This window comes from Osmerus eperlanus, chromosome 5, assembly GCF_963692335.1.
Source record: "Osmerus eperlanus chromosome 5, fOsmEpe2.1, whole genome shotgun sequence".
NCBI classification, from domain to species: domain Eukaryota; kingdom Metazoa; phylum Chordata; class Actinopteri; order Osmeriformes; family Osmeridae; genus Osmerus; species Osmerus eperlanus.
The window spans coordinates 14,193,065-14,205,447 of NC_085022.1; the positions used below are offsets into that span (position 1 = coordinate 14,193,065).

Here is a 12,383-nt window from a genome sequence, read left to right on the forward strand (position 1 = left end):
TTTTCCCAAAATATGCAGATTTCAGTTAAAGTATCACAAATTCTTTCTTTTTAATACAGATTTAAAAAATAAAGAGTGAAAGGATTTTAGGTCTTAAACGGTAAAGATCAATTGAACAGATATATTTCTCATAGAAAGCATTTCTATAATATTTTTTTAAGCCTGAATGTAAACACAACACACACACCTACAGATTTAGAAGATGCATTGTGTGAGGATGTGTGGAGTGTATGTGAGTGAGAGTAAGTGAGAGAAGGCAGTACTGTAAATGAATGAAACCCAGCTCACTCACTCACACACTCTCTCTCTCTCTCTCTCTCGCTCCCTCTCTCATCTCACTATTCATTGGTCCCTTGCCCCTCCTCCTGCCCCCCTCTCCCTGTCTGGGGTTGGAGCTGCAGCGTGAGGGGCTCCAAGGAAAACAAGGCAGTAGAAGACTACTCCTCTCCTCCTCCTTCACTCCTACTCTCCTCCACTCCTCCGCGTCCACTCTCTCCTCTCCATTCACAGAGTAGAGAGCCCTGCTGCCCGTCGGACCAGACCCCACTGCATGGACTACCGACGCTCACCACAAGAAAACTGTTTTAAAACACTTTTATTTGACTTTGTCTCGAGCGAAGATTTGACGGGTTTACCAAGGAAGCTCCTCCACCATGAGGATTTGTTGGACTTGACTTCTCAGAGAACAGCAGGAGTCAGCGGGTTAGTAAACACTGACAAAAACTTTGTAGCGTTCTCTACCCGGCCGAAAAGCACGATCAGGTTGTGTGTTTTTTGCAGCCAGACCCCAGGGTGGTTTCCAGGTGTGTCCCGTTGCCACGTTGCTCCCAAACAGAGAGATGGGTTCAGACGTGCGTGACCTCAACACTCTACTGCCTCCAGTGCCCTCGCTCTCTGCCGGGCCTAACTCCAGCTGCACCGCCCTGCCTGTCACCTCTGCCCCGCAGTGGGCACCTGTGCTGGACTTCCACAGCGCCCCCACCTACAGCTCCCTGGCCCCCCACTCTTTCATCAAGCAGGAACCCAGCTGGGGGGCTCCGGACCCCCACGAGGACCCCCACTGCGGCCTAAGCGCCTTCACCGTGCATTTCTCGGGGCAGTTCACGGGCACCGGGGCCTGTCGCTATGGGGCGTTTGGAGCCCCGTCGGCCCCCAGCCAGCCCACCCCCACCCACCAGCCCAGGATGTTCAGCAACGCACCCTACCTGACCAACTGCATGGACACACAGACGCCCTCCAGAAACCAGGGTAAGATCCCGGCTGTGGTCCTCTTTATTTTCTGTCACAGTCAGAGGGAGTTTAGGTTTCCTGGAGGAAATATGTTCCTCTGATTCTGTCTGTGTATTTATACGGGGTGTTCTCTGTTGAGGGATAGTCTCTGTTCCTTTATAGAGGTCATCGGTGCCACTGTGGGTACAAACATTTATAACTGGTGTTTAAAACACATAAAATACACAGATTAGTTAGTGTTCTTCTTTTGAAATGATGAAATCTGTATAAAAAAATATGTTAAATATTTTTTACCACACAAAAAGGTACAATGTTATTGTTGGGAAAATATTTTATTTCTAACAAATAGCTGTTTGTTGTTTTGTTTTATGCTTGTTATTATCAGTATAATTGGTCACTTATGATTAATTAAATAATTATCTGTCATTAGATCAAAACAAGTTGGTAGTTTCTTACTTTCCATATTGTAGGGTTTGTCTTAAAAGTATTTATTATTGCTCTCAATGTTTTCTAATAGCTTTCACTATTCCATTATGTTATGATTTTTTCAGTTAGCAGCTTTCTGTTTGTAAAAGAAACCAAATAATTACCCAATTTTTTCTTTATACATATATGTATAAAGATTTGTTTTTAAATAATACATATTCTGTATATACATAATACATAATGTATATATGTTCATAAAAAGTTATAAAATTAAATACATTTATTCCTAATTAAGTGGATCCTGTCCGATTTTATTTAAGTAACTTGCATCTTTATTTTCAGTTTTGTTTCAGTATTGTACTTAGCATATTACAGTCTGAATACTAGTATCAATAACATAATTTAAATATCCACTGAAAGAAACACAACTTAATATACATTTTTCCAAGACGGAATCATAAACAATAAAACAAATTTAGTTTTAAGAGTATCACAAATGAAACATTTTCTAAATGCCGTTAAATGTATTTAACTGCCTCATTCAACTCTCAATACTGATTTCTGTGTTTGTTTTCTATTACAAATTAACTACTTAATAATATCTTCTAATATATTGCTATCTAAATTGTTGTATCACATCATGAAATACAACCGTCTGCAGTTATCACCTCATATCTCTGCATCTTGCATTGTAATGCAACTGTTCATTCTCAAACTCAGTAGTTCAGTTGGAGGCTCATACTAAATATACAAAAATAACATCATTATTTAAATTACATAATTTGCTACTGTAACTGGTTAAGTGTTTACAAAACAAACCTTGACTTTAGGTCCACACACTCACACACACATACAAACACTAGGTTACCTGGAAATTATGCATTGTTATTTATTTATAACCAAATGTAAAGTGAGGCTTTTTTTGTACAAGTATTATGTGTCTGATGTATGTCAAGTGAGTCGTCAAAACAGTTAACTGAAGTAAAAATTCTGAGGTAGCATAGGATAAACACTGATTACTGAATTGTTAAAAGTCAGCGCACTGACGTGAAATAAAAATTTTAAAAATAAAAAACAAGTTATCTTTATCTTGTCAATTCAGGTTTCAATTCATTTCAGATCAATTCAGTTTAGAGCTCTTTCTGCATATGCTTTTGAGAATTTACAAAGATATTTTATGAAAGAATTCATTTCAATTGGCTTTTTTTTTTTTTTTAATAAATTGATTTAGGAGTGTTATTTCATATTTTCTGTATTTGAAATACTTTGTTTGTTAAATCTTCGATCATTTTGAGTAGACTATTTGTTTAAAATGCAAGCAACATTTTCTAACATTTCCCTAGAGCTACATATTATGTCTCATCCACAAGTGTCTTTATCACATTATGTACAACTACGCAGAACTGTAAACTACTGTGGAAATAAACCAGTGTCTAACTAAACCAACATCAAGAGGAGCTCATTTTTAATGATTCTTAAAATTTTTTAAATTATTTGACTTTTAATTAACTTAGCAATACGCCTCAAGCACCAAAACATTTAGTGTTGCATCAAAATTGACCCCTTCTCTCTCCACTGCACTGGGAGTTCCCCTTCAGAAGACAAATAGAGACTTTTAATGAGGCCCTGCTCACCTCCTCCGACCCCCCCCCTCCCCTGACCCCCCTTTACCCAGACAGAGCACTGGTGAAAGTGGCGGCTGTAATTAATGGACTTTCTGTGTGTGTGTGTGGGTGTATACTTGAGCATGTGTGAGTGTGTGTGAGTGTGTTATTAATGACCTCGAGCCCCTCCCTGGGTCACATTCAGGCATGACTCTTGGTGAAGTGGTCATGAAGTCAGACTAAGCTTGACCATCCTTTGTTTGTTTGATTCTTGACACTCACTTTCACTTCTCCACAGGGTGTGTGTGTGTGTGTGTGCACATGTAAAAAGTACTTTTGTGGACAATGGGTTATAGGTAAAGATAGATAGACTTAACAAAATGAAAAGCATCTCACTGTAATTCTTGGCTTACAACCATGAACACTGAACTTTGCACTTTACTAGAGTCTCCAGACATGTTATGGTGGATCAGTTGAGCTTCTGTTTGTGCGTCCTCCAGGTTACAGCACCATGGCTTTTGATGGCAGCAGCAACTACGGCCACACCCCCACACACCACACCCCCCAGTTCTCCAGCCCCGCCTTCAAGCACGAGGACGCCATCACACAGCAGAGCAGCATGGGTAAAAAACCAACCACTTACATTCTGACACTCGGCATGTGTGTGTGCACGTGTGTGTGTATGAAACATGTCCATAGTAGGGTAGCCCTGTCTCATATTTGTAAGCCCTAGGACCACAATTCCGATGGTCAAATGTTTGTTAGGTGTGGGTGTTTAGAATGAAGGTAAGTGGCAGAGTTCGGCGCTCTGGATGGGTGCGTGGGTGCACATACAGTACATATGAAAAACAAACAAACACACACACATGTGAAGCGGACACACATACATGTGCCTTCTGCACAGTGGACTCACCCTGGGAGCCTCCTGTCGTACGGAGGTTGGGTCAGAGGTGTACCTGGCCTCCCAGTGACTGATAACCTCCACACCATCCTAGGCATTCCATCCAGTCCCTGACCCCTGCAGACCGCTCTGTTGAGCGTGGGGCTCATTATTGAACTGTCGTAATATTTAGGTGACTCTTTTTATATGGAAACGATAACTTGAGAAAACGGAGATATGAGTTGCTTTGGAATGTTCAGCACTGTCCTGGGAGCTCCAACATGAGAGAGAGAGAGAGAGAGAGAGAGAGACAGAGACAGAGAGAGAGAGAGAGAGAGAGAGAGAGAGAGAGAGAGAGAGAGAGAGAGAGAGAGAGAGAGAGAGAGAGAGAGAGAGAGAGAGAGTAAAAGAGATGGAAGGAGAGAGGATGGAGAGAGACATTGAGATAGACAGAGGGAGAGAGTAATAGAGAAGGAAATATAGAGAGCGAGAAAGAGAGAGAAGAATATGGAGAGAGATATGTGTTTCCGTGGCTTCAAAGAGGCATATGTTGTTGTTCTGGGTCTGTATGGCTACATATCCCAGGATCCTCCACGTAGAGTTATATTCTTGTTTTCCTCTGAGGAGAACTGTCTGTTAGTGACCCAGAACTATCAGTATTAAGCTTTACTGCTCTCTGGAAAGGGAGGGCTTTTTGTAACAGAGTCAGACATTACAGGCATTGAATTAAAAGTTAAGTTAAAAGTGACTGTGTTTTTTTCTATTTTGCTTAACGGTATAAAAAGTTTAGTAATAAAATGTCAGTGTACTGTGCTGTTAACACCTGTGTGTGTGTGTGTGTATGTGTATGTGTATGTGTGTGTGTGTGTGTGTGTGTGTGTGTGCGTGTGTGTGTGTGTGTGTGTGTATGTGTGTCTGCAGCAGAGCAACAGTACAGTGTCCCTCCTCCGGTGTATGGATGTCACACCCCATCAGACACCTGTACAGGCAGCCAGGCTCTTCTACTGAGGAACCCTTATAACAGGTAGGACGACTGCTACCCTAACCTAACCTTAACCATAACCATGATCCTACCATCAGCTACCTCTACCACCCTACTCTGACCCTACTATCTTCCTACCTCTACTACCTTAATCTGACTGTACTATCAAAATACACAAGGTGTTATTTTCATAACACCAAAACAAACCCTGGTGTAGACAAAATATGTATAAGAAAATATATATACTGAACAAAGAATACAACAATATATACTCTACTGTATATTTTTGAGGGAGTTTTGGTATGATTTGAGTTGGGTAAAGGTGGACAGGAAATATGCAGGCAGAGTACAGTATAGGACAGGTTCACCCAACTCTTCCTATCTGTCTGTCTGTCTTTCTCCCTGGCTGCCTGCCTGCCTGGTTGCCTGTCTGCTTGTCTGTCTGTCTGTCTGTTTGTTTGCCTGTCCAGCTTCCTGTCTGTCTGGCTACACTGCCCCCAGCACACACTGTCTGGTAGGACAATAATCCTCGGAAGCTTCCAGAAAGGAGGCCAGAAGCTTCCAGAACAGAGGCCCAGACAAGCTTCCAGAACAGAGGGCTAGAGAATCACAGAGCCACTGAGCTTCTCCATACAGCTCCCGGAAGACGGAAGTAAAGGAACAGTGGCAGGAAGTTGGCCTAGGATACTGATTTCCAGGAAATGATTGAAAATAAAGACATAGATCAACTTTATGTTCCATAAATGCTCCGCTCGACTGGAACCGCAAACTATTCTTTCCCCTTCTATTATCCAAACACAATTATTTCCAGTGGAAAAAAACAAGATCAGTGCATATTTGTGTTTACAAAACAAGCTTTTTTAACTGGTAAAATGCAAACGAGAGTTGATCAAGTTTGAATCACCGTGGGATGCTCAGTAACTAGTGTTGTTGGATGGGCTTCAGTGACCAGCAGAGGTGCCCTGTCATCATCAACATACACTTTGTAATCCCTTTGCTACTCTGACCCTACACACTGCTTAGCCGCTCCCATTGATAAGTAGCTATGAAGCGGGAGAGCGAGAGAGCGAGAGAGACAGAGAGGGAGGGAGAGGGAGAAAGAGAGAGGGAGAGGGAGGGAGGGAGGGAGAAAAAGGGTGAAAAGAGAGGGACGGAGAGAGGAAGAAAAAGGGAGAGCGAGAAGGATGGAGAGAAAGAGCAAAAAAGAGGGAGAGAGAAATCAGGGAGAGAGAGAGTGAGAGAAAGCGAGATCGAGAGAGAGAGAGAGGCTCAACTGAGGAGGGGAGTGAAAGTAATGCTACTACCCCACTGTAACATCTCAGAATCCTTTACTCATCTGGAGACGGCACAAAATGAGCACGCATTCCACAGATACCTTCAACATTTTGTTTGCAACTCCAGGGGAACATAAAGATTCTAAATAAGCGAATAGTTCTTGATAAGAGTGAGTGTGGTAGTTAGCCCACTGGACCTGCTCTCTCATAAACAGTATTATATCTCATATCACACACACACACATGCACACATACACATGGATACACACACACGCAGTCTGATATCTGGGCTGGGGAAAGGGCTGGGAATCCTCAAATCAAAGCGCTCCAGTCCTGACATGGCCCCTCTAATCAGCCGGCCTGGTACCAGCAGCTCTGTATTTAGACAGGAATCAGCTACAGATTCAGCTATGCTGTTAGCACAGCGACTCAGAGCTACGCTCCATAAAAACACTAAGAGCTTATCAAACGCAGAAGTGGGAGAGACGCTTCATTCTGGAGGCAGACACTTTCTGTCTGAGCCGAGTACTGTAGTACCAGAGGCTAGGCTGATGTAGTACCAGAGGCTAGGCTGATGTAGTACCAGAGGCTAGGCTGATGTAGTACCAGAGGCTTGGATGATGTAGTACCAGAGGCTAGGCTGATGTAGTACCAGAGGCTAGGATGATGTAGTACCAGAGGCTAGGATGATGTAGTACCAGAGGCTAGGTTGATGTAGTACCAGAGGCTAGGCTGATGTAGTACCAGAGGCTAGGCTGATGTAGTACCAAAGGCTAGGCTGATGTAGTACCAGAGGCTAGGCTGATGTAGTACTAGAGGCTAGGCTTATGTAGTACCAGAGACTAGGCTGATGTAGGATTAGAGGCTGGGCTGATGTAGTACCAAAGGCTACGATGATGTAGTATTAAAAGCTAGACTGATGTAGACCAGAGGCTAGGCTGAGAACTGTAGAGGCTCAAAAATAAACACATTCATTTTAGATTAGCAGATTACCTGAACATGAATTATTAAGATCATCTTATGATTTATGATGGTTGTTAAACTAGTAACTGTTGATGGATGTGAATGTGGGTAGGCAAATCCCACTCCAGTTAAGGTTTGGAGAGGTTTTTACAGGCTATTGATGCCAGTGATGATTACGAGCTCACTAGAAAATACCTTGAAGATAAACATCTCTTTAAAGACGTATGATCACAGCATGAGCAGAAGAACGTGGTACTTTTACAGTACGTTCAGCCATCCGTACAGTAGGACCCAGAGTCAGCCTGCTGTCAGCGGGGTACCAGGCACCAGAACGACCCAGGCACGGTGAGCAGTTTCTGGGGAAGGAGGACTGAGCGCTGGGGTGTCAAGATGGAGGTGATGAATGGCAGCTATGTGTTAGGGAAAGCACCTGGCAGGTTAACTAATGGTGCTTGGGCCTGGCCTTTAATAATGAATGGCCATGTGGGGTGTGAGAGGTGCTGGGTATTTGATTAACTGGATGTACCGTTAGTGTGTGTGTGTGTTTATGTGTGTTCTCTATGTGTGGCACATTCACAAGCTGTTGCCCAGGGTTCTGAGAGTGTGTGTGTGTATGTGTGTGTGCATTTGTGTGTGTGTGTGTGTGTGTGTGTGTGTGTGTGTGTGTGTGTGTGTGTGTGTGTGTGTGTGGTTGAGGCATTTCTAAACCTCTCTTTCTAAACTGCTCTTTAGTACCATTTATTTTTCTACAGGTTTTTCACATATCCACCAAGTCCTCGACCAATCTAACTAGTCTAAATCTAAAGTATAAATCTACCAGTGTACAATGACCAGTTAAATCCACCAGTGTAAAACCACCAGGGTAAAAAGACCAGTGTAAAACAACACGTTTTTAATCCATGGCTCTTAAAATCCTCTCTTCTTATTTGTTCCGATCCAGCAGTGATAATTTATACCAAATGGCCTCTCAGCTGGAATGCGTGGCATGGAATCCTGTAAACACGCTGGCTTCTACCATTAAGAGGTATGTTCCCCGGCCCAGATAACTAGCCATACTGTCTAGTATACATACTATACTATAACTATACTCTACTGCAGCTGCTAGCTTGCTGGCTCTCGCTGTCACAGAGAAAACACAGCTTTGATCTTGGTTAGCATCCATTCATCTACATCCAAGTCTAGAAGCCTGTCTGGGTGGAGAATGGGGGGGGGGCTATGCTTTATTAAATCACACATCTGACCAGTCACTCACTGGCATTGTTGAGCAGGCTGATTTAGTGACCGATGAAGAGAACAGAGTGAGGGCTTGGGGGGGGGGGGGGGGGTGTGGTGATAAATACTTCATTTCTCACTTTCTCACTGAGGCGATTGGAAAGACTTGTGTTTGATCGTAGACCTTCATAGGAAGAACGGGGTTGTCTTTGTGAGATCTCGCCTTCCTTACTGGGTGCGCGCAGGAAATCGCTTGGGTTCCACGAGAACAATGCACGTACACGCACGCGCTCCCACACACACACTGTGGTTGAGCTGTGGCCGTACAGTGTGTGTGTGAGTGTGTGGGTGTGTGTGTGTGTGTGTCCAAAGAGTCCAGTGACACGTAGGTTCAGACAATGAGTCTTCAGCCAGAGTCAGACACTTTTTTACACAGCTCTTGAACGAAAACATGCATTTCATTTCATCAGTTTATGATTTCATTTGTGTATGATTTATTTGAGTCTCAGACTGGGTGTAGTCTGTTCACTTAGCCTCCTCGTGGTGTGTCCGCTCCGGAGGGAAACACATCCTGCTCTGCCTCTGCTGTACAGTCTGACCTGGCCTTGACCAGGCTGGGCTGGGAGGCTCCGGAGCAGAGGAAGAGGAGGTGTGTCCTGCTCTACTCGATTCGACTCGAGTCTGCTTTACTCTACTTCACTCTACTATATTCTACTCTGCTCTGCTCAATTCTACTTTAGTCTGCTTTACTCTACTTCACTCTACTATATTCTACTCTGCTCTGCTCAATTCTACTTTAGTCTGCTTTACTAAACTCTACTCTGCTGTAGTCTACTCGGCTCTTCTCTGCTTTGATCCATTCCACTCTGTCCTACTTCACTCTACTCTACTCTGTCCTGTTCTGCTCTGGGAACGGAAAGCTGGTGGAAGTGTATTTCAGGGAGGCCTGCAGATCAGAGCCAAGCTCAGCAGCCAGCAGAATTAGGCTCCTTTCCATTTTTTTTCTGAATTCACTTTTATTTTTTTATTTATTTTTATCACTTTGTTGCTCTTCAACTATATTTACTTTGTGCAGTTGAAGTCCACCTCCCAAAGTAAAACTAAACTGAATACTCCAACTCGTATCTAGTTATCTAGAGGCCTGGTCTGACCCCTGCAGCAACCCCAGGTCTCCTCAGGTCCAAGGGAGGTCTGGGGGGGTAAGGCTGGGGTGACTGGCCCAGGATCGAGAGAGGGGGGGGGTGACTGGGTGATTAATCTGCTGCTGGATGAGGAGCTGGGGAAAAGCAGGCCAGGAGTCTTATCTCTAGGGACATTAGCTGGGGCAGTGTGACCCGCATCTTCCAGATACAACCAAACCACGATCCTTACCAGCCAGGCCCAAACTAACACACATAGCACACACATGCATTACACACATAAAGTACATACACACATACACGTACAGTACACACGCGCACACTTACATTTACATTTAGTCATTTAGCAGACACTCTTATCCAGAGCGACTTACAGTAAGTACAGGGACATTCCCCCCCGAGGCAAGTAGGGTGAAGTGCCTTACCCAAGGACACAACGTCATTTTGCAGGGCCAGGAATCGAACTGACAACCTTCAGATTACTAGCCCGCTTCCCTAACCGCTCAGCCACCTGACTCCCACTTACGCACACACTCATTTGAGGTGAGAAAGTGGCTGTAATGAACTGCTGCATGATTTACTGCAGGCGGCTGCCTAGCTTACACTGTCTCCACCCCTTCTGCCTCTGCTTGAACACCGAGAGACAAACACGCACAGAGCGAGGAGGCACCATGTGTCCTCACCTCCCTTCAGGTCTGTTCTGACTGCATAGGCGTCCATCCTCCTGTCAGACGCAGGGATTAGAAACAGACCTTTATTTGTTTACCCATGCAAAACTGCTGCACATCAGTCTGGAACTGATGAGTGGAGCGGTAGAGGAAGCAGGCCTTCCTCCATCTGTCTGCTGTGTTTTACCTCTGTGAGAGAAAAAGGGGGTCTGGTAGACTGGACTACTGGACTGGCTGCCAAAACTATTGGTCGTTTTTGGTGTGTTGCCGTCTAAATGCTATGATACAAATAGTAGACCTTGTGTTTTGGAGAAAAATGAAATCCCGGGATTTGTATAATATATTGGTGTTGATGTATAATAGTCACATTTATGACCACGGTATAAACAAAACCACAGAAGGAAGGATGGGTGGAGGGAGGAAGGCAGGCAGGCAGCCAGGGAGGGAGGGATGGAGGGGGGCAGGGAGGGAAGGAGGGAGGGAGGGAGGGAGGGAGGGAGGGAGGAATGAATGAATGAATGAATGAATGAAGGAAGGAAGGTAGGTAGGTAGGTAGGTAGGTAGGTAGGTAGGTAGGTAGGTAGGTAGGTAGGTAGGTAGGTAGGTAGGTAGGTAGGTAGGGAGGGAGGGAGGGAGGGAGGGAGGGTTCCAGAGAGAGACCCTGGTTGATCACCAGGTAGTTTGAGAGACCCGCATGGTGACTGGTCATGGGGATAAATCCCTCCGTGTCAGGAAGTAAGCCAGACATGGTCTTGTGGTGCTGCTGGGTCAGGGTGTTGGTCCCCTGGGGTTCAGATGGATATATGGGGCTCATGCTGCCGATCTATCCATGCTGCTGATCTCTCCATGCTGATCTCTTTATGTGCTTAACAGAAGGGGTGGGATCGTACCTGCTCCTGGTCAAATACAATGCCAGTGTTCCTCTGGTTAACCTGCCTTTGATAGAGTCAGTGTGAAACATGAATGTAACAGCTTAATGTGGGACTAAGATGCTTGTAACAGCTTGATACATAAGGGAGTGTAACTGCTTGAACATTACCAGCTGCTAACACATTGTTAAGCATATTTCCTCATTCTTTTACTTATTTTCTCTCTCCCATTTTCTCCATCTTTCACTTAATCTCTCTCTCTCTCTCTCTCCCCCCCCCCCCCTCTCTCTCTCTCTCTCTCTCTCTCTCTCTCTCTCTCTCTCTCTCTCTCGCTCTCTCTCTCTCTCTCTCTCTCTCTCTCTCTCTCTCTCTCGCTCTCACTCACTCACAGAAGATGGTCTTGATAATCCACAGAAACATGTAGGCGGGCATTGCAAAGAAAATGTAACGAGCATGCAGTTGCTAATATATTGTGATTGAGCGTGTTGTTCTGTGTGTTCCTGTGTTACAGCCATGCGGCCGGTTATGAGAGCGACCCCAACAGCCCCATGGTGTACAGCTGCAGCACCCAGTACCGCATCCACACACACGGGGTCTTCAGGGGACTACAGGTGGGCTACCTCACACCCATATCCCATCCAACACCACACACCTCACCCCATATCCCCATCCAACACCACACACCTCACCATCTCCCCATCCAACACCACACACCTCACCATCTCCCCATCCAACATCACACACCTCACCATCTCCCCATCCAACACCACACACCTCACCATCTCCCCATCCAACACCACACACCTCAACATATCCCCATCCAACACCACACACCTCACCATCTCCCATCCAACACCACACACCTCAACATATCCCCATCCAACACCACACACCTCACCATCTCCCCATCCAACACCACACACCACATCCACCTCCCCATCCAACACCACACTCCTCACCATCTCCCCATGCATCATACATCTCACCATCTCCCCATCCAACACCACATACCTCCCCATCTCCCCATCCGACACCACACACCTCACTAGTATCTCCCTATCCGACAGTCAGAAGGTCATCCTTTCCCCTCACATTGACTGCTCCACTTTGTACAATTGCAAGCTGAGTCAGAGAGA

At 45.0% G+C, this 12,383-nt stretch overlaps 1 protein-coding gene across 1 annotated transcript; it reads left to right on the forward strand.

Annotated features, from left to right (window-relative positions):
- Window positions 1-402: 402 nt before the first annotated feature.
- Window positions 403-11,867, forward strand: wt1a (WT1 transcription factor a; the record flags this gene model as incomplete). Its single annotated transcript, XM_062460814.1, has 5 exons — window positions 403-1,248; window positions 3,761-3,883; window positions 5,062-5,164; window positions 8,300-8,383; window positions 11,759-11,867. Coding segments are annotated over exons 1-5 (828 nt in total), but the record flags the coding sequence as incomplete, so codon positions are not given.
- Window positions 11,868-12,383: the final 516 nt, after the last annotated feature.